Below are 21,542 nucleotides of genomic sequence, written 5' to 3' on the forward strand. Positions count from 1 at the left end.
TTCAGGCTCTAGCTGGGTGTCTCTTCTGGCTCTAGCTGGGTGTCTCTTCAGGCTCTAGCTGGGTGTCTCTTCTGGCTCTAGCTGGGTGTCTCTTCTGGCTCTAGCTGGGTGTCTCTTCGGGCTCTAGCTGGGTGTCTTTTCAGGCTCTAGCTGGGTGTCTCTTCTGGCTCTAGCTGGGTGTCTCTTCTGGCTCTAGCTGGGTATCTCTTCTGGCTCTAGCTGGGTGTCTCTTCTGGCTCTAGCTGGGTGTCTCTTCAGGCTCTAGCTGGGCGTCTCTTCGGGCTCTAGCTGGGTGTCTCTTCAGGCTCTAGCTGGGTGTCTCTTCAGGCTCTAGCTCGGTGTCTCTTCTGGCTCTAGCTGGGTGTCTCTTCAGGCTCTAGCTGGGTGTCTCTTCGGGCTCTAGCTGGGTGTCTCTTCAGGCTCTTGCTGGGTGTCTCTTCTGGCTCTAGCTGGGTGTCTCTTTGGGCTCTAGCTGGGTGTCTCTTCGGGCTCTAGCTGGGTGTCTCTTCAGGCTCTAGCTGGGTGTCTCTTCGGGCTCTAGCTGGGTGTCTTTTCAGGCTCTAGCTGGGTGTCTCTTCTGGCTCTAGCTGGGTGTCTCTTCTGGCTCTAGCTGGGTGTCTCTTCTGGCTCTAGCTGGGTGTCTCTTCTGGCTCTAGCTGGGTGTCTCTTCGGGCTCTAGCTGGGTGTCTTTTCAGGCTCTAGCTGGGTGTCTCTTCTGGCTCTAGCTGGGTGTCTCTTCTGGCTCTAGCTGGGTGTCTCTTCTGGCTCTAGCTGGGTGTCTCTTCTGGCTCTAGCTGGGTGTCTCTTCAGGCTCTAGCTGGGCGTCTCTTCGGGCTCTAGCTGGGTGTCTCTTCAGGCTCTAGCTGGGTGTCTCTTCTGGCTCTAGCTGGGTGTCTCTTCGGGCTCTAGCTGGGTGTCTCTTCGGGCTCTAGCTGGGTGTCTCTTCGGGCTCTAGCTGGGTGTCTCTTCAGGCTCTTGCTGGGTGTCTCTTCTGGCTCTAGCTGGGTGTCTCTTCGGGCTCTAGCTGGGTGTCTCTTCGGGCTCTAGCTGGGTGTCTCTTCGGGCTCTAGCTGGGTGTCTCTTCGGGCTCTAGCTGCGTGTCTCTTCGGGCTCTAGCTGGGTGTCTCTTCAGGCTCTAGCTGCGTGTCTCTTCAGGTTCTAGCTGGGTGTCTCTTCAGGCTCTAGCTGGGTGTCTCTTCAGGCTCTAGCTGGGTGTCTCTTCGGGCTCTAGCTGGGCGTCTCTTCGGGCTCTAGCTGGGTGTCTCTTCTGGCTCTAGCTGGGTGTCTCTTCGGGCTCTAGCAGGGTGTCTCTTCGGGCTCTAGCTGGGCGTCTCTTCTGGCTCTAGCTGGGTGTCTCTTGAGTCTCTAGCTGGGTGTCTCTTCTGGCTCTAGCTGGGTGTCTCTTCTGGCTCTAGCTGGGTGTCTCTTCTGGCTCTAGCTGGGTGTCTCTTCTGGCTCTAGCTGGGTGTCTCTTCTGGCTCTAGCTGGGTGTCTCTTCAGGCTCTAGCTGGGCGTCTCTTCGGGCTCTAGCTGGGTGTCTCTTCGGGCTCTAGCTGGGTGTCTCTTCAGGCTCTAGCTGGGTGTCTCTTCTGGCTCTAGCTGGGTGTCTCTTCAGGCTCTAGCTGGGTGTCTCTTCGGGCTCTAGCTGGGTGTCTCTTCAGGCTCTTGCTGGGTGTCTCTTCTGGCTCTAGCTGGGTGTCTCTTCAGGCTCAAGCTGGGTGTCTCTTCTGGCTCTAGCTGGGTGTCTCTTCGGGCTCTAGCTGGGTGTCTCTTCGGGCTCTCGCTGGGTGTCTCTTCTGGCTCTAGCTGGGTGTCTCTTCAGGCTCTAGCTGGGTGTCTCTTCTGGCTCTAGCTGGGTGTCTCTTCGGGCTCTAGCTGGGTGTCTCTTCGGGCTCTCGCTGGGTGTCTCTTCGGGCTCTAGCTGGGTGTCTCTTCAGGCTCTAGCTGGGTGTCTCTTCGGGCTCTAGCTGGGTGTCTCTTCAGGCTCTAGCTGGGTGTCTCTTCTGGCTCTAGCTGGGTGTCTCTTCTGGCTCTAGCTGGGTGTCTCTTCTGGCTCTAGCTGGGTGTCTCTTCTGGCTCTAGCTGGGTGTCTCTTCGGGCTCTAGCTGGGTGTCTCTTCAGGCTCTAGCTGGGTGTCTCTTCGGGCTCTAGCTGGGTGTCTCTTCGGGCTCTAGCTGGGTGTCTCCTCGGGCTCTAGCTGGGTGTCTCTTCAGGCTCTAGCTGGGTGTCTCTTCTGGCTCTCGCTGGGTGTCTCTTCGGGCTCTAGCTGGGTGTCTCTTCAGGCTCTAGCTGAGTGTCTCTTCGGGCTCTAGCTGGGTGTCTCTTCGGGCTCTAGCTGGGTGTCTCTTCGGGCTCTAGCTGGGTGTCTCTTGGGGCTCTAGCTGGGTGTATCTTCAGGCTCTAGCTGGGTGTCTCTTCGGGCTCTAGCTGGGTGTCTCCTCGGGCTCTAGCTGGGTGTCTCTTGGGGCTCTAGCTGGGTGTCTCTTCTGGCTCTAGCTGGGTGTCTCTTCAGGCTCTAGCTGGGTGTCTCTTCGGACTCTAGCTGGGTGTCTCCTCGGGCTCTAGCTGGGTGTCTCTTCAGGCTCTAGCTGGGTGTCTCTTCTGGCTCTAGCTGGGTGTCTCTTCTGGCTCTAGCTGGGTGTCTCTTCTGGCTCTAGCTGGGTGTCTCTTCTGGCTCTAGCTGGGTGTCTCTTCGGGCTCTAGCTGGGTGTCTCTTCAGGCTCTAGCTGGGTGTCTCTTCGGGCTCTAGCTGGGTGTCTCTTCGGGCTCTAGCTGGGTGTCTCCTCGGGCTCTAGCTGGGTGTCTCTTCAGGCTCTAGCTGGGTGTCTCTTCTGGCTCTAGCTGGGTGTCTCTTCTGGCTCTAGCTGGGTGTCTCTTCGGGCTCTAGCTGGGTGTCTCTTCAGGCTCTAGCTGGGTGTCTCTTCTGGCTCTAGCTGGGTGTCTCTTCGGGCTCTAGCTGGGTGTCTCTTCAGGCTCTCGCTGGGTGTCTCTTCGGGCTCTAGCTGGGTGTCTCTTGAGGCTCTAGCTGGGTGTCTCTTCAGGCTCTAGCTGGGTGTCTCTTCTGGCTCTAGCTGGGTGTCTCTTCGGGCTCTAGCTGGGTGTCTCTTCGGGCTCTAGCTGGGTGTCTCTTCTGGCTCTAGCTGGGTGTCTCTTCAGGCTCTAGCTGGGTGTCTCTTCAGGCTCTCGCTGGGTGTCTCTTGAGGCTCTAGCTGGGTGTCTCTTCTGGCTCTAGCTGGGTGTCTCTTCTGGCTCTAGCTGGGTGTCTCTTCAGGCTCTAGCTGGGTGTCTCTTCTGGCTCTAGCTGGGTGTCTCTTCGGGCTCTAGCTGGGTGTCTCTTGAGGCTCTAGCTGGGTGTCTCTTCTGGCTCTAGCTGGGTGTCTCTTCGGGCTCTAGCTGGGTGTCTCTTGAGGCTCTAGCTGGGTGTCTCTTCTGGCTCTAGCTGGGTGTCTCTTCGGGCTCTCGCTGGGTGTCTCTTCAGGCTCTAGCTGGGTGTCTCTTCTGGCTCTAGCTGGGTGTCTCTTCGGGCTCTAGCTGGGTGTCTCTTCAGGCTCTTGCTGGGTGTCTCTTCTGGCTCTAGCTGGGTGTCTCTTCGGGCTCTAGCTGGGTGTCTCTTCGGGCTCTAGCTGGGTGTCTCTTCGGGCTCTAGCTGGGTGTCTCTTCTGGCTCTAGCTGGGTGTCTCTTCAGGCTCTAGCTGGGTGTCTCTTCGGGATCTAGCTGGGTGTCTCTTCGGGCTCTAGCTAGGTGTCTCTTCTGGCTCTAGCTGGGTGTCTCTTGAGGCTCTAGCTGGGTGTCTCTTCTGGCTCTAGCTGGGTGTCTCTTCGGGCTCTAGCTGGGTGTCTCTTCTGGCTCTAGCTGGGTGTCTCTTCAGGCTCTAGCTGGGTGTCTCTTCGGGCTCTAGCTGGGTGTCTCTTCAGGCTCTAGCTGGGTGTCTCTTCGGGCTCTAGCTGGGTGTCTCTTCAGGCTCTAGCTGGGTGTCTCTTCAGGCTCTAGCTGGGTGTCTCTTCTGGCTCTAGCTGGGTGTCTCTTCGGGCTCTAGCTGGGTGTCTCTTCGGGCTCTAGCTGGGTGTCTCTTCTGGCTCTAGCTGGGTGTCTCTTCTGGCTCTAGCTGGGTGTCTCTTCTGGCTCTAGCTGGGTGTCTCTTGAGGCTCTAGCTGGGTGTCCCTTCTGGCTCTAGCTGGGTGTCTCTTCAGGCTCTAGCTGGGTGTCTCTTCGGGCTCTAGCTGGGTGTCTCTTCGGGCTCTAGCTGGGTGTCTCTTCGGACTCTAGCTGGGTGTCTCTTCAGGCTCTAGCTGGGTGTCTCTTCAGGCTCTAGCTGGGTGTCTCTTCGAGCTCTAGCTGGGTGTCTCTTCTGGCTCTAGCTGGGTGTCTCTTCTGGCTCTAGCTGGGTGTCTCTTCGGGCTCTAGCTGGGTGTCTCTTCTGGCTCTAGCTGGGTGTCTCTTCGGGCTCTAGCTGGGTGTCTCTTCGGGCTCTCTCTTCTAGCTCTAGCTGGGTGTCTCTTCTGGCTCTAGCTGGGTGTCTCTTCTGGCTCTAGCTGGGTGTCTCTTCGGGCTCTAGCTGGGTGTCTCTTCTGGCTCTAGCTGGGTGTCACTTCAGGCTCTAGCTGGGTGTCTCTTCAGGCTCTAGCTGGGTGTCTCTTCTGGCTCTAGCTGGGTGTCTCTTCTGGCTCTAGCTGGGTGTCTCTTGAGGCTCTAGCTGGGTGTCTCTTCAGGCTCTAGCTGGGTGTCTCTTCGGGCTCTAGCTGGGTGTCTCTTCGGGCTCTCGCTGGGTGTCTCTTCTGGCTCTAGCTGGGTGTCTCTTCGGGCTCTCGCTGGGTGTCTCTTCTGGCTCTCGCTGGGTGTCTCTTCTGGCTCTAGCTGGGTGTCTCTCCGGGCTCTAGCTGGGTGTCTCTTCTGGCTCTAGCTGGGTGTCTCTTCAGGCTCTAGCTGGGTGTCTCTTCTGGCTCTAGCTGGGTGTCTCTTCAGGCTCTAGCTGGGTGTCTCTTCGGGCTCTAGCTGGGTGTCTCTTCTGGCTCTAGCTGGGTGTCTCTTCAGGCTCTAGCTGGGTGTCTCTTCAGGCTCTAGCTGGGTGTCTCTTCAGGCTCTAGCTGGGTGTCTCATCGGGCTCTGGCTGGGTGTCTCTTCAGGCTCTAGCTGGGTGTCTCTTCGGGCTCTAGCTGGGTGTCTCTTCTGGCTCTAGCTGGGTGTCTCTTGAGGCTCTAGCTGGGTGTCTCTTGAGGCTCTAGCTGGGTGTCTCTTCTGGCTCTAGCTGGGTGTCTCTTCGGGCTCTAGCTGGGTGTCTCTTGAGGCTCTAGCTGGGTGTCTCTTCAGCCTCTAGCTGAGTGTCTCTTCGGGCTCTAGCTGGGTGTCTCTTCTGGCTCTCGCTGGGTGTCTCTTCGGGCTCTAGCTGGGTGTCTCTTGAGGCTCTAGCTGGGTGTCTCTTCGGGCTCTAGCTGGGTGTCTCTTCTGGCTCTAGCTGGGTGTCTCTTCTGGCTCTAGCTGGGTGTCTCTTCGGGCTCTAGCTGGGTGTCTCTTGAGGCTCTAGCTGGGTGTCTCTTCAGCCTCTAGCTGAGTGTCTCTTCGGGCTCTAGCTGGGTGTCTCTTCTGGCTCTCGCTGGGTGTCTCTTCGGGCTCTAGCTGGGTGTCTCTTGAGGCTCTAGCTGGGTGTCTCTCTGGGCTCTAGCTGAGTGTCTCTTCGGGCTCTAGCTGGGTGTCTCTTCTGGCTCTCGCTGGGTGTCTCTTCTGGCTCTAGCTGGGTGTCTCTTCAGCCTCTAGCTGAGTGTCTCTTCGGGCTCTAGCTGGGTGTCTCTTCAGCCTCTAGCTGAGTGTCTCTTCGGGCTCTAGCTGGGTGTCTCTTCTGGCTCTCGCTGGGTGTCTCTTCGGGCTCTAGCTGGGTGTCTCTTGAGGCTCTAGCCGGGTGTCTCTTGAGGCTCTAGCTGGGTGTCTCTTCAGGCTCTAGCTGGGTGTCTCTTCTGGCTCTAGCTGGGTGTCTCTTCGGGCTCTAGCTGGGTGTCTCTTGAGGCTCTAGCCGGGTGTCTCTTGAGGCTCTAGCTGGGTGTCTCTTCTGGCTCTAGCTGGGTGTCTCTTCAGGCTCTAGCTGAGTGTCTCTTCTGGCTCTCGCTGGGTGTCTCTTCTACGTACTTGTGAGGTACAGAACTACAAGGACCAGCATGCAACGCGTTGAAAAGGTCCTTTTTGTGGGGTTGAGTGAGTGGGAAGTGGTGAAGATGAACAAAGTTCACCCCAGAGCCCCCCCCCCCCTCCTCTGTGCACCTGTCTGGAGGGGGGGGGGGGTAGTTGTCCTATGTAAATCTCGGTGTCGCCTACTCCCTGCAGTCCTACCTTTGTGTCTATGAACTCTGCCGGTTTGTGGTTTGAACATCCGCTTCTACCTGTCACCGCTCCCCCTCGCCCCGCCCCACGAGAGGGAGCCCTTTCAGGCACTTCCACTGGGGAGAGAGACAGCCCCCCAGGAGTGAGTCCGTCTCTCCCCCCCCCCAGGAGTGAGTCCGTCTCTCCCCTCCCCCAGGAGTGAGTCAGTCTCTCCCCCCCCCCCCCAGGAGTGAGTCCGTCTCTCCCCCCCCCCCCACGAGTGAGTCAGTCTCCCCCCCCCCCCCAGGAGTGAGTCTGTCTCACTTCTAGCACCTTTTGCAGTATTACACCTGAAATGATACTCTGTTTTCTCTTGTAACTGCACACTTGTCACTTTTCCTCTTGTGCACTTTTTACTACCTTATGTATTTTGTTTGCTCACAATTGTCACTATTACCTTATGTAACGTAATGTATGGTTTTGCAATCTGTTCTTTTGTAATGTTTCTCATTATGTTTCATTTCTGTTCCTAATGTGAAGCGCTCTGACGCCTTCGGGTAAAGTCCGCGCGAGAGAAAAATGCATAAATAAATAAATAAATAAACAAACTAACTTCCAGAGGGGTGCCTGTCTCTCCCCCCCCCCCAGGAGTGAGTCTGTCTCTTCTCCCCACGGGTGTCCCCTGTGGCCCCTCCTCCGGGGCTCTGACCCTCCCCCTCAGGGCGGTCCCTTCCCCCCCCCCCCCCCTGTATCAGGTTTACGGAAAAGCGGAGTCAGAGGCGCCGAGGAGCGCGAGAGACGCCCGAGGGGGGAGAGACGTGCGGGGGGACACTGAGGAGAGAGACCGCCCCCCCCTGAGGGAGACGAGGGGGCTCTGCCAGAAGTTCCAGACCCTGAACAAAGTTTGGACGAGAGAGAGAGGAGGAGACCCCCCCTGGGGAGAGAGAGACGCCCCCGGAGAAGCCAGGCTCCAGAGGAGACCGACTCTTCAGACGAGCGCACCCCCTGGAGGGAGAGACCGAGGGAAGGGGAGACCTGCTCCCAGGTGCAGCCTCTGGAACTGAGGCCTCGAGGCGCTAGACACCTGCAGCCAGAGGGAGAGACATCCCTGGGGGAGACAACTCGAACGAGAGACAGCCTGAGGAAGAGACATCCCCGAAGTGACAGAGACTTACTCCCAGGTGCTAACTCTAAAACTAAGGTGAGGCCTCGAGGCGCTAGATACCCGCAGCCGGGGGTGTCGGAAGAAGAGAGAGCCAGCCTGAGGAGACATCTCTGGGGGAGACTGCTGGGGGATGGATGACCCTGGGACAGCCTCGGCCGGAGGATGAGACGCCCCCCCCCCCGCAGGAGCTCCCGAGACCCCCCGCCGAGCCCAGCGGGAGCCCCCCCTCCCCGGGAGGATGTTCTCCCGGGGCTCCAAGAGACGCACCTCGGGCAGACAAGGGGTGAGTGGGGCTGGGGCTGGGGGGGGGGGGGAGGGACGTCACTGGTCTGGGAGTGACGTCACTGGCCTGGGGTGGGGTTGGGGGCCTCAGTGAGCTGTCTCACCCACCCCCGCCTCGTCCACGCTGCGCTATGTTTACGACGCTCCTTAAAGCGCACGCAGGCGGTTCTTGGCGCTACGCCACATCCATGTACAATTGCTGCACCGGCCACAGAACCCACAATCAGCGCATAAAGTGAGATTTGAACACAAACAAACGTGTTTCTAACACGCAGTAACCAAGGTCCAAGGGGGGCTGCGCCGGGGTCGCCCCCAGGTCAGGGTCCCCTCAGGTCAGGGTCGCCCCCAGGTCAGGGTCGCCCCCAGGTCAGGGTCGCCCCCAGGTCAGGGTCGCCCCCAGGTCAGGGTCCCCCCAGGTCAGGGTCGCCCCCAGGTCAGGGTCGCCCCCGGGTCAGGGTCCCTTCAGGTCAGGGTCGCCCCCGGGTCAGGGTCGCCCCCAGGTCAGGGTCCCTTCAGGTCAGGGTCGCCCCCTGGTCAGGGTCGCCCCTAGGTCAGGGTCGCCCCCAGGTCAAGGTACCCTCAGGTCACGGCCAGGTCAGGGTACCCTCAGGTCACAGCCAGGCCAGGTACCCCCAGGTCAGGGTCGCCCCCAGGTCAGGGTCGCCCCCAGGTCAGGGTCGCCCCCAGGTCAGGGTCGCCCCCAGGTCAGGGTAGCCCCCAGGTCAGGGTAGCCCCCAGGTCAGGGTCGCACCCAGGTCAGGGTCGCCCAGGCCAGGGTCCCCTCAGGTCAGCGTCGCCCCCAGGTCAGGGTCCTCCCAGGTCAGGGTCGCCCCCAGGTCAAGGTACCCTCAGGTCACGGCCAGGTCAGGGTACCCTCAGGTCACAGCCAGGCCAGGTACCCTCAGGTCAGGGTCGCCCCCAGGTCAGGGTCGCCCCCAGGTCAGGGTAGCCCCCAGGTCAGGGTCGCCCCCAGGTCAGGGTCCCCTCAGGTCAGGGTCGCCCCCAGGTCAGGGTCGCCCCCAGGTCAGGGTCGCCCCCAGGTCAGGGTCGCCCCCAGGTCAGGGTCGCCCAGGCCAGGGTCCCTTCAGGTCATGGTCACCCCCAGGTCAGGGTCGCCCCCAGGTCCGGTCCCCTCAGGTCAGGGTAGCCCCCAGGTCAGGGTCCTCCCAGGTCAGGGTCCTCCCAGGTCAGGGTCGCCCCCAGGCCAGGGTCCCCCCCCAGGCCAGGGTCCCCTCTGGTCAGGGTCCCCCCAGGTCAGGGTCCCCCCAGGTCAGGGTCCCCCCAGACCAGGGTACCCCAGGTCCAGGGTACCCCAGGTCAGGGTACCCTCGGGTCACGGTACCCCGGGTCATGCTACCACCAGGTCAAGGTCGCCCCCAGGCCAGGGTCGCCCCCAGGTCAGGGTCCCCCCAGGTCAAGGTACCCTCAGGTCAGGGTCCCCCCCCCAGGTCAGGGTCCCCCCAGGTCAAGGTACCCTCAGGTCAGGGTCCCCCCCTCAGGTCAGGGTCGCCCCCAGGTCAGGGTCGCCCCCAGGTCAGGGTCGCCCCCTGGCCAGGGTCGCCCCCTGGCCAGGGTCGCCCCCAGGTCAGGGTCGCCCCCAGGTCAGGGTCGCCCCCAGGTCAGGGTCGCCCCCAGGTCAGGGTCGCCCCCAGGTCAATGTACCCTCAAGTCAGGGTCGCCCCCAGGTCAGGGTCCCCTGCGGTGCAGACCTCCCTGCGCTCTCTTTACTCCAGACTCCGCCCCTGCGCTCTCTTTACTCCAGACCCCGCCCCTGCGCTCTCTTTACTCCAGACCCCGCCCCTGCGCTCTCTTTACTCCAGACCCCGCCCCTGCGCTCTCTTTACTCCAGACCCCGCCCCTGCGCTCTCTTTACTCCAGACCCCGCCCCTGCGCTCTCTTTACTCCAGACCCCGCCCCTGCGCTCTCTTTACTCCAGACTCCGCCCCTGCGCTCTCTTTACTCCAGACCCCGCCCCTGCGCTCTCTTTACTCCAGACCCCGCCCCTGCGCTCTCTTTACTCCAGACCCCGCCCCTGCGCTCTCTTTACTCCAGACCCCGCCCCTGCGCTCTCTTTACTCCAGACCCCGCCCCTGCGCTCTCTTTACTCCAGACCCCGCCCCTGCGCTCTCTTTACTCCAGACCCCGCCCCTGCGCTCTCTATACTCCAGACCCCGCCCCTGCGCTCTCTTTACTCCAGACCCCGCCCCTGCGCTCTCTTTACTCCAGACCCCGCCCCTGCGCTCTCTTTACTCCAGACCCCGCCCCTGCGCTCTCTTTACTCCAGAGGGCCTCGTGTCAAAGGCGGGAGGCCGGGCGGGTATTTTGTGAAAAGCATTGGTAAAGCCAGCAGGCCTCTGAGGGTGGGTTGTTACCACGCTGTGTGACGGATAGATTGTATTTTGTTACATGAGGCCTGTAGGTTACCACCGAAGGCGAGGGTCTGGGAGGCGGTCACTGGCCTGTCCTGGGGCCGGGGTCACGCCGATGGTAAGGGCCCCAGGCCTCATGGGGTCACTGGGACAGGTGCGCCAGTATCAATCGCCAGAACCAATCGGTGCGATCTGCGTATTGTGAAAAGCTGTGACCAGTACATGAAGCCTGACTTACTTATTGTGAAAAGCATGTGTTAAAGGCAATAGGCTCCTAAGGATGGGTTATTACAGGTGCTAGAGCCTGCAGGCAACTTTTTTAGGTCTCGCCTAGGCAGCGCGCATGCGCTGCTCTAGGAGAGAGCCTTTAGCTATCGGTCTTCACTTTTCAAGCACTCACACTTGTGGCGGCATCCATCTTGCGGGAGCGAGCAGCGGCACGCTGTTTGTAATTAACGTGGCCGCGCCGCTGCTCGCTCCCGCAAGGTGGATGCCACCACAAGCACGAGTGTGAGTGCTTGTTAAGTGAAAGCAGTGGTCTCCCCTCACTTCCCGTGAGATGTAGCCTTGTACCTAATTTGTTCACATTTAGATTACTAAATGTTGTAACACCAGCTTCCGCACTCGATCATCAAGCATGATTAATCAATTAATTTCCCCATGGTCCCTCTGGTTACTAAAAACGGGGTGCTAAGGAACATTCACAAGCAGTATAAGAAGGGAACACCCCGTTAAATCTGTTTCGTGTTCTATCTACTCCCCATTTTTTTTGTTTCTAATATTCAGCCTCTTTCTGCTCTCCCATGTGCCCCCTTCGAGATCCTCCTCTCCTTCCGCATTCTGCCAGCACCCTCCTACCCAAAAGTCCCTCCTCTCTCCCTACGGCCCCTCTCTTCGCACCCCTTTGACTCTCAACACACACTCTCACTCACACTCTCCAATGACGGGTAAAGTGTCACTGGAGGGCGGGGGTAATAGGAGTGTCAACCCCGGTTGTACATGGGCCGTTTAAGGATGCATTGGGTGCGAGAAGACGGTAATAGGGGCTAGAAGTATTACACCAGACCCAAGATACATTTTGAAGAGGCGCAATGTCGCAGGGGCTCCTGTAAAAGCACTCGCAGCATCTCTACCTCACAGTGGCGTACCTGCACGAGCCACTCACTCAAAACAAGCATTGGCATAGCCAATAGGTCTCACCTTTGGGACCTTATAAGTGTTTAGCCATGAAACACTTGATGTTGTTCCACCAAGGATATTGTGCTGGATAACTAAACACTTATAAGGTCCCAAAGGCGAGACCTATTGGCTATGCCAATGCTTGTTTTACATGGAATCTCACAGATTACCGCAGTGGGTGAGGGGTTTGGTGTTGGTGATGCCCCCAAACAAACTGTGGGAGATCGGATTTCCACTACTGATAATCCTTGGGCGGCCGCTCTAGGAGAAATTCTATGTTTTGAAAACTGTAATTTTGAACATTTGTCATTTTCAAAGGTTTCAAAGTTGATGCTTTCCCTGAGGGTACTGTTGGGCAGTGCTGGGTGCCTCTGGTAGGGGGGCGCTGGATGACCTGGTAGGGGGGGCGCTGGGTGCCCTGGTTGGGGGGCGCTGGGTGCCCCTGTTGGGGGGTGCTGGGTGCCCCGGTGGGCAGCACTGGGTGCCCCTGGTGTGCTGGCGCTGGCTGCCCCATGTGTGCCGGACTGTTGGAATTGGCCCTTCTGGCAGGTTCACCCCTAAACTTTTTGCTTTTAATGGTGACCCAGTAGTAGTGATTTTTGGTTTCTGCGCACTTTCACTGTGTCCCAGTGGAAAGTGCGTGCGCACTCTGAGTGCATGTGGTAAGGTTGTCCTGCCCTCCCATAGGAATGCATGGGGAATGTATGTGTCCCTGGTAGTTCCTGATGTGTGGGGTGTACAGGCTCGAGTCTGGAATGTGCAAACTCGTGTGATTGAATGCTGCGCAATGATGCATGTGGCGTGTGTGTGTCTAGTGTGGAAGTGCCACTTCTAGACATGGCTGTGCATGTGCTGTAAAGGTGCTGGCACATGATTGGCTGGAGCTGGCTGGGATGCCAGGCTCCATGAGTCTGGATGGGTCTGCCCGGTGGTGAGTGTGGAGATTAGCATGCTGATGGCTGGGGAGGAGTGCACCTGGGTCCTGAATAGGGCTGGGCTTTCCCCACACAATGCTGGCTCCGCCCCCTGTGGTGCGTCTAACGACCCTAGCCCTGCCAGTGAGGGGCTGAGCACATCAAGAGTGCTCACAAACCAGCTGTGACTGGTTTTTCCCCTCACCCTGAAGCAAGACAAAGGATTTTACAGTATAAGAAGGGGCTGTGTCCCCTTACAATTTGTTCTCTTCCTGATCCAAGCTGAGGGGGGCTGCTGTTGCTGCTGGGCCCCAGGAGCACCGCCACTGGGGATTGCCTCCCTGCCTAGGAGGACCCTGTGAGCTGGCTCTGGGCCCAGCCTTGCCCCCCCCCCCCACCTTCCAAAGGACTTCCAGGGGACATCATTTGGACTACAGCGCCTGGGAGCGCTGGATTTGCCCCCTAGTGGTCTCTGACTGACTTTGGCGCAAGCACTTGCCAGCCAGGGATCCCATTTCTAACACGGACGCTGGGTGCCCTGGTGGGGGTTGGCGCTGGGTGCCCCTGGTGGGGGTTGGTGCTGGGTGCCCCTGGTGGGGGGGCGGTGGGTGCCCCTGGTGGGGGTGCGCTGGGTTCCCCAGTTGGGGGGCGCTGGGTGTCCTGGTGTGGGGTGCTGGGTGCCCCTGTTGGGGGGTGATGGGTGCCCCGGTGGGAAGCGCTGGGTGCCCCTGGTGTGCCGGCGCTGGGTGCCCCTGGTGTGCTGGATGCCCTGGTGGGGGGGGGCTGGGTGCCCTGGTGGGGGGGGCGCTGGGTGCCCTGGTGGGGAGGGGGCACTGGGAGAGGAGTTGGCCTAACGGCTAGGGCGCTCGACCTCGGACCTGGTGATCTGGGTTCGAGCCTCGGTAACGACGCCAACAACCTCCTGTGATTCTGGGCAAATCACTTAATCTCCCCGTGCCTAAAAAAATGAAAGTGTGTCCTCATGTAACGTAACTGGTGCTATGTAAAGCGCTCTGATACCTGATTCAGTTCGGGTCTAGTTCGCGCTATATAAAACTCTGCAAAAAAATGGGTGTCCTGGTGGGGGGGCCCTGGGTGCCCCTGGTGGGGGAGGCGCTGGGTGCCCCTGGTGGGGGGGGGCGCTGGGTGCCCCTGGTGGGGGGGGGGCGCTGGGTGCCCCTGGTGGGGGAGGCACTGGGTGCCCCTGGTGGGGGAGGCACTGGGTGCCCCTGGTGTGCCGGCGCTGGGTGCCCCTGGTGTGCCGGACGCTTGGTGCCCTGGAGGGGGGGGGGCGCTGGGTGCCCTGGTTGGGGGGGGCGCTGGGTGCCCTGGTGGGGGGGGGGGCTGGGTGCCCTGGTGAGGGGGACGCTGGGTGCCCTGGTGGGGGCCCCGCTGGGTGCCCTGGTGGGGGGGGCCCCGCTGGGTGCCCTGGTGGGGGGGGCCCCGCTGGGTGCCCTGGTGGGGGGGCGCTAGGTGCCCCTGGTGGGGGGGGGCGCTGGGTGCCCTGGTGGGGGGGCGCTGGGTGTCCTGGTGGACAGTGCTGGGTGCCCTGGTGGGGGGCGCAGGGTACCCTGGTGGGCGGGTGCTGGGTGCCCTGGTTGAGGGGTGCTGGGTGCCCTGGTGTGCCGGCACTGGGTGCCCTAGTGGGGGGGGCGCTGAGTGCACTGGTGGGGGGCGCCGGGTGCCCTGGTGCGCTGGCTGCCTTGGTCGGGTGCTCTGGTGTGCTAGTGCTGGGTTCCCCGGTGGGGGCTGTTATGGGCCCTTAGGGGGCTCTGGGTGCACTGGTAGGAGGCTTTGTGGCTCTTGTATTTGAATCAGAATTTAAAAGATTGGGGGCATCGGGCTCTTGGCCCCCCAGGACCTCCGACTCTTGTAGTGTGACCCAAGCCTCGCTTTCTGCTTCATTGCCAAGCTCTCGAGGCTTGTGAGTAGGCCCCGGGAAGGGTCGTGAGTGAGTGCCTCATAGCTCTGAGTAGGCCCCGGGTAGGTGATGAGCGAGTGCCTCATAGCTCTGAGTAGCCCCGGGTAGGTGATGAGTGAGTGCCTCATAGCTCTGAGTAGGCCCCGGGAAGGGTCGCGAGTGAGTGCCTCATAGCTCTGAGTAGGCCCCGGGTAGGGTGATGAGTGAGTGCCTCATAGCTCTAAGTAGGCCTCGGGTAGGGTGATGAGTGAGTGCCTAATAGCACTAAGTAGGGGCCGGGTAGGGTGATGAGTGAGTGCCTCATAGCACTAAGTAGGGGCCGGGTAGGGTGATGAGTGAGTGCCTCATAGCACTAAGTAGGGGCCGGGTAGGGTGATGAGTGAGTATCTCATAGCTCTGAGTGGGCCTCGGGTAGGGTGATGAGTGAGTACCTCATAGCTCTGAGTAGCCCCGGGTAGGTGATGAGTGAGTGCCTCATAGCTCTGAGTAGGCCCCGGGTAGGGTGATGAGTGAGTGCCTCATAGCTCTAAGTAGGCCTCGGGTAGGGTGATGAGTGAGTGCCTCATAGCTCTGAGTAGCCCTGGGTAGGGTGATGAGTGAGTGCCTAATAGCACTAAGTAGGGGCCGGGTAGGGTGATGAGTGAGTGCCTCATAGCACTAAGTAGGGGCCGGGTAGGGTGATGAGTGAGTGCCTCATAGCACTAAGTAGGGGCCGGGTAGGGTGATGAGTGAGTATCTCATAGCTCTGAGTAGGCCCTGGGTAGGGTGATGAGTGAGTGCCTCATAGCTCTGAGTAGCCCCGGGTAGGGTGATGAGTGAGTACCTCATAGCTCTGAGTAGGCCCCGGGTAGGGTGATGAGTGAGTGCCTCATAGCTCTGAGTAGCCCCGGGTAGGGTGATGAGTGAGTGCCTCATAGCACTAAGTAGGGGCCGGGTAGGGTGATGAGTGAGTGCCTCATAGCACTAAGTAGGGGCCGGGTAGGGTGATGAGTGAGTATCTCATAGCTCTGAGTAGGCCCTGGGTAGGGTGATGAGTGAGTGCCTAATAGCTCTGAGTAGCCCCGGGTAGGGTGATGAGTGAGTGCCTCATAGCACTAAGTAGGGGCCGGGTAGGGTGATGAGTGAGTGCCTCATAGCACTAAGTAGGGGCCGGGTAGGGTGATGAGTGAGTATCTCATAGCTCTGAGTAGGCCCTGGGTAGGGTGATGAGTGAGTGCCTCATAGCTCTGAGTAGCCCCGGGTAGGGTGATGAGTGAGTACCTCATAGCTCTGAGTAGGCCCCGGGTAGGGTGATGAGTGAGTGCCTCATAGCTCTGAGTAGCCCTGGGTAGGGTGATGAGTGAGTGCCTAATAGCTCTGAGTAGCCCCGGGTAGGGTGATGAGTGAGTGCCTCATAGCACTAAGTAGGGGCCGGGTAGGGTGATGAGTGAGTGCCTCATAGCTCTGAGTGGGCCTCGGGTAGGGTGTTGAGTGAGTGCCTCATAGCTCTGAGTAGGCCCCGGGTAGGGTGATGAGTGCCTCATAGCTCTGGGTAGGCCCCGGGTAGGGAGATGAGTGAGTGTCTCATAGCTCTGAGTAGGCCCTGGGTAGGGTGATGAGTGAGTGCCTCATAGCTCTGAGTAGGCCCCGGGTAGGGTGATGAGTGAGTGCCTCATAGCTCTGATTAGGCCCCGGGTAGGGTGATGAGTGAGTGCCTCATAGCTCTGAGTAGGCCCCGGGTAGAGTGATAAGTGAGTGCCTCATAGCTCTGAGTAGGCCCCGGGTAGGGTGATGAGTGAGTGCCTCATAGCTCTCAGTAGCCTCGGGTAGGGTGATGAGTGAGTGCCTCATAGCTCTGAGTAGGCCCCGGGTAGGGTGATGAGTGAGTGCCTCATAGCTCTGATTAGGCCCTGGGTAGGGTGATGAGTGTGTACCTCATAGCTCTGAGTAGGCCCCGGGTAGGGTGATGAGTGCCTCATAGCTCTGGGTAGGCCCCGGGTAGGGAGATGAGTGAGTGCCTTATAGCTCTGAGTAGCCCCGGGTAGGTGATGAGTGAGTGCCTCATAGCTCTGAGTAGGCCCCGGGTAGGGTGATGAGTGAGTGCCTCATAGCTCTGATTAGGCCCCGGGTAGGGTGATGAGTGAGTGCCTCATAGCTCTAAGTAGGCCTCGGGTAGGGTGATGAGTGAGTATCTCATAGCTCTGAGTAGGCCCTGGGTAGGGTGATGAGTGAGTGCCTCATAGCTCTGAGTAGCCCCGGGTAGGGTGATGAGTGAGTACCTCATAGCTCTGAGTAGGCCCCGGGTAGGGTGATGAGTGAGTGCCTCATAGCTCTGAGTAGCCCTGGGTAGGGTGATGAGTGAGTGCCTAATAGCTCTGAGTAGGCCCCGGGTAGGGTGGTGAGTGAGTGCCTCATAGCTCTGAGTAGGCCCCGGTAGGGTGATGAGTGAGTGCCTCATAGCTCTGGGTAGGCCCCGGGTAGGGAGATGAGTGAGTGCCTTATAGCTCTGAGTAGCCCCGGGTAGGTGATGAGTGAGTGCCTCAGAGCTCTGAGTAGGCCCTGGGTAGGGTGATGAGTGAGTGCCTCATAGCTCTGAGTAGCCCCGGGTAGGGTGATGAGTGAGTACCTCATAGCTCTGAGTAGGCCCCGGGTAGGGTGATGAGTGAGTGTCTCATAGCTCTGAGTAGGCCCTGGGTAGGGTGATGAGTGAGTGCCTCATAGCTCTGAGTCGTCCCCGGGTAGGGTGATGAGTGAGTGCCTCGTAGCTCTGAGTAGGCCCCGGGTAGGGTGGTGAGTGAGTGCCTCATAGCTCTGAGTAGGCCCCGGGTAGGGTGATGAGTGAGTGCCTCATAGCTCTGAGTAGGCCCCGGGTAGGGTGATGAGTGAGTGCCTCATAGCTCTGATTAGGCCCCGGGTAGGGTGATGAGTGAGTGCCTCATAGCTCTGAGTAGGCCCCGGGTAGGGTGATGAGTGAGTGCCTCATAGCTCTGATTAGGCCCTGGGTAGGGTGATGAGTGTGTACCTCATAGCTCTGAGTAGGCCCCGGGTAGGGTGGTGAGTGAGTGCCTCATAGCTCTGAGTAGGCCCCGGTAGGGTGATGAGTGAGTACCTCATAGCTCTGAGTAGGCCCCGGGTAGGGTGATGAGTGAGTGCCTCATAGCTCTGAGTAGCCCTGGGTAGGGTGATGAGTGAGTGCCTCATAGCTCTGAGTAGCCCCGGGTAGGGTGATGAGTGAGTGCCTCATAGCACTAAGTAGGGGCCGGGTAGGGTGATGAGTGAGTGCCTCATAGCACTAAGTAGGGGCCGGGTAGGGTGATGAGTGAGTATCTCATAGCTCTGAGTAGGCCCTGGGTAGGGTGATGAGTGAGTGCCTAATAGCTCTGAGTAGCCCCGGGTAGGGTGATGAGTGAGTGCCTCATAGCACTAAGTAGGGGCCGGGTAGGGTGATGAGTGAGTGCCTCATAGCACTAAGTAGGGGCCGGGTAGGGTGATGAGTGAGTATCTCATAGCTCTGAGTAGGCCCTGGGTAGGGTGATGAGTGAGTGCCTCATAGCTCTGAGTAGCCCCGGGTAGGGTGATGAGTGAGTACCTCATAGCTCTGAGTAGGCCCCGGGTAGGGTGATGAGTGAGTGCCTCATAGCTCTGAGTAGCCCTGGGTAGGGTGATGAGTGAGTGCCTAATAGCTCTGAGTAGCCCCGGGTAGGGTGATGAGTGAGTGCCTCATAGCACTAAGTAGGGGCCGGGTAGGGTGATGAGTGAGTGCCTCATAGCTCTGAGTGGGCCTCGGGTAGGGTGTTGAGTGAGTGCCTCATAGCTCTGAGTAGGCCCCGGGTAGGGTGATGAGTGCCTCATAGCTCTGGGTAGGCCCCGGGTAGGGAGATGAGTGAGTGCCTTATAGCTCTGAGTAGCCCCGGGTAGGGTGATGAGTGAGTACCTCATAGCTCTGATAGGCCCCGGGTAGGGTGATGAGTGAGTGTCTCATAGCTCTGAGTAGGCCCTGGGTAGGGTGATGAGTGAGTGCCTCATAGCTCTGAGTCGTCCCCGGGTAGGGTGATGAGTGAGTGCCTCGTAGCTCTGAGTAGGCCCCGGGTAGGGTGGTGAGTGAGTGCCTCATAGCTCTGAGTAGGCCCCGGGTAGGGTGATGAGTGAGTGCCTCATAGCTCTGAGTAGGCCCCGGGTAGGGTGATGAGTGAGTGCCTCATAGCTCTGATTAGGCCCCGGGTAGGGTGATGAGTGAGTGCCTCATAGCTCTGAGTAGGCCCCGGGTAGAGTGATGAGTGAGTGCCTCATAGCTCTGAGTAGGCCCCGGGTAGGGTGATGAGTGAGTGCCTCATAGCTCTCAGTAGCCTCGGGTAGGGTGATGAGTGAGTGCCTCATAGCTCTGAGTAGGCCCCGGGTAGGGTGATGAGTGAGTGCCTCATAGCTCTGATTAGGCCCTGGGTAGGGTGATGAGTGTGTACCTCATAGCTCTGAGTAGGCCCCGGGTAGGGTGATGAGTGCCTCATAGCTCTGGGTAGGCCCCGGGTAGGGAGATGAGTGAGTGCCTTATAGCTCTGAGTAGCCCCGGGTAGGTGATGAGTGAGTGCCTCATAGCTCTGAGTAGGCCCCGGGTAGGGTGATGAGTGAGTGCCTCATAGCTCTGATTAGGCCCCGGGTAGGGTGATGAGTGAGTGCCTCATAGCTCTAAGTAGGCCTCGGGTAGGGTGATGAGTGAGTGCCTCATAGCTCTGAGTAGCCCTGGGTAGGGTGATGAGTGAGTGCCTAATAGCTCTGAGTAGGCCCCGGGTAGGGTGGTGAGTGAGTGCCTCATAGCTCTGAGTAGGCCCCGGTAGGGTGATGAGTGAGTGCCTCATAGCTCTGGGTAGGCCCCGGGTAGGGAGATGAGTGAGTGCCTTATAGCTCTGAGTAGCCCCGGGTAGGTGATGAGTGAGTGCCTCAGAGCTCTGAGTAGGCCCTGGGTAGGGTGATGAGTGAGTGCCTCATAGCTCTGAGTAGCCCCGGGTAGGGTGATGAGTGAGTACCTCATAGCTCTGAGTAGGCCCCGGGTAGGGTGATGAGTGAGTGTCTCATAGCTCTGAGTAGGCCCTGGGTAGGGTGATGAGTGAGTGCCTCATAGCTCTGAGTCGTCCCCGGGTAGGGTGATGAGTGAGTGCCTCGTAGCTCTGAGTAGGCCCCGGGTAGGGTGGTGAGTGAGTGCCTCATAGCTCTGAGTAGGCCCCGGGTAGGGTGATGAGTGAGTGCCTCATAGCTCTGAGTAGGCCCCGGGTAGGGTGATGAGTGAGTGCCTCATAGCTCTGATTAGGCCCCGGGTAGGGTGATGAGTGAGTGCCTCATAGCTCTGAGTAGGCCCCGGGTAGGGTGATGAGTGAGTGCCTCATAGCTCTGATTAGGCCCTGGGTAGGGTGATGAGTGTGTACCTCATAGCTCTGAGTAGGCCCCGGGTAGGGTGGTGAGTGAGTGCCTCATAGCTCTGAGTAGGCCCCGTGTAGGGTGATGAGTGAGTGCCTCATAGCTCTGAGTAGGCCCCGGTAGGGTGATGAGTGAGTGCCTCATAGCTCTGAGTAGGCCCCGGGTAGGGTGATGAGTGAGTGTCTCATAGCTCTGAGTAGGCCCCGGGTAGGGTGATGAGTGAGTGCCTCATAGCGCTGGGTAGGCCCTGGGTAGGGTGATGAGTGAGTGCCTCATAGCTCTGAGTCGTCCCCGGGTAGGGTGATGAGTGAGTGCCTCGTAGCTCTGAGTAGGCCCCGTGTAGGGTGATGAGTGAGTGCCTCATAGCTCTGAGTAGGCCCCGGGTAGGGTGGTGAGTGAGTGCCTCATAGCTCTGAGTAGGCCCCGGTAGGGTGATGAGTGAGTGCCTCCTAGCTCTGGGTAGGCCCCAGGAAGGGTGATGAGTGAGTGCCTCATAGCTCTGAGTAGCCCCGGGTAGGGTGATGAGTGAGTGCCTCCTAGCTCTGAGTAGGCCCCGGGTAGGGTGATGAGTGAGTGCCTCATAGCTCTGAGTAGGCCCCGGGTAGGGTGGTGAGTGAGTGCCTCATAGCTCTGAGTAGGCCCCGTGTAGGGTGATGAGTGAGTGCCTCATAGCTCTGAGTAGGCCCCGGTAGGGTGATGAGTGAGTGCCTCATAGCTCTGAGTAGGCCCCGGGTAGGGTGATGAGTGAGTGTCTCATAGCTCTGAGTAGGCCCCGGGTAGGGTGATGAGTGAGTGCCTCATAGCGCTGGGTAGGCCCTGGGTAGGGTGATGAGTGAGTGCCTCATAGCTCTGAGTCGTCCCCGGGTAAGGTGATGAGTGAGTGCCTCGTAGCTCTGAGTAGGCCCCGTGTAGGGTGATGAGTGAGTGCCTCATAGCTCTGAGTAGGCCCCGGGTAGGGTGGTCAGTGAGTGCCTCATAGCTCTGAGTAGGCCCCGGTAGGGTGATGAGTGAGTGCCTCCTAGCTCTGGGTAGGCCCCAGGAAGGGTGATGAGTGAGTGCCTCATAGCTCTGAGTAGCCCCGGGTAGGGTGATGAGTGTGTACCTCATAGCTCTCAGTAGGCCCCGGGTAGGGTGATGAGTGAGTGCCTCAGAGCTCTGAGTAGGCCCCGGGTAGGGTGATGAGTGAGTGCCTCATAGCGCTGAGTAGGCCCCGGGTAGAGTGATGAGTGAGTGCCTCCTAGCTCTGAGTAGGCCCCGGGTAGGGTGATGAGTGAGTGCCTCATAGCTCTGGGTAGGCCCTGGGTAGGGTGGTGAGTGAGTACCTCATAGCTCTGACGAGGCCCCGGGTAGGGTGATGAGTGAGTGCCTCATAGCGCTGAGTAGGCCCCGGGTAGAGTGATGAGTGAGTGCCTCATAGCTCTGAGTAGGCCCCGGGTAGGGTGGTGAGTGAGTGCCTCATAGCTCTGAGTAGGCCCAGGAAGGGTGATGAGTGAGTGCCTCATAGCTCTGAGTAGCCCCGGGTAGGGTGATGAGTGAGTACCTCATAGCTCTCAGTAGGTCCCGGGTAGGGTGATGAGTGAGTGCCTCAGAGCTCTGAGTAGGCCCCGGGTAGGGTGATGAGTGAGTGCCTCCTAGCTCTGAGTAGGCCCCGGGTAGGGTGATGAGTGAGTGCCTCAGAGCTCTGAGTAGGCCCCGGGTAGGGTGATGAGTGAGTGCCTCCTAGCTCTGGGTAGGCCCCAGGAAGGGTGATGAGTGAGTGCCTCATAGCTCTGAGTAGCCCCGGGTAGGGTGATGAGTGTGTACCTCATAGCTCTCAGTAGGCCCCGGGTAGGGTGATGAGTGAGTGCCTCAGAGCTCTGAGTAGGCCCCGGGTAGGGTGATGAGTGAGTGCCTCATAGCGCTGAGTAGGCCCCGGGTAGAGTGATGAGTGAGTGCCTCCTAGCTCTGAGTAGGCCCCGGGTAGGGTGATGAGTGAGTGCCTCATAGCTCTGGGTAGGCCCTGGGTAGGGTGGTGAGTGAGTACCTCATAGCTCTG

General features: G+C 59.5%; 1 protein-coding gene across 1 annotated transcript in view; it reads left to right on the plus strand.

The window, feature by feature from the left end:
* Nucleotides 1-7,030: 7,030 nt before the first annotated feature.
* PRICKLE3 (prickle planar cell polarity protein 3) overlaps nt 7,031-21,542 on the plus strand; it is a 192,866-nt gene continuing 178,354 nt past the window's right edge. Inside the window, exon 1 of the mRNA XM_078664522.1 lies at nt 7,031-7,737. Within this exon, the coding sequence (XP_078520648.1) occupies nt 7,693-7,737 (45 nt within the window). The 5' untranslated portion in view covers nt 7,031-7,692. The remainder of the gene's footprint in view (nt 7,738-21,542) is intronic.

This window comes from Lissotriton helveticus, chromosome 10 (genome assembly GCF_964261635.1).
Source record: "Lissotriton helveticus chromosome 10, aLisHel1.1, whole genome shotgun sequence".
Lineage (NCBI taxonomy): Eukaryota > Metazoa > Chordata > Amphibia > Caudata > Salamandridae > Lissotriton > Lissotriton helveticus.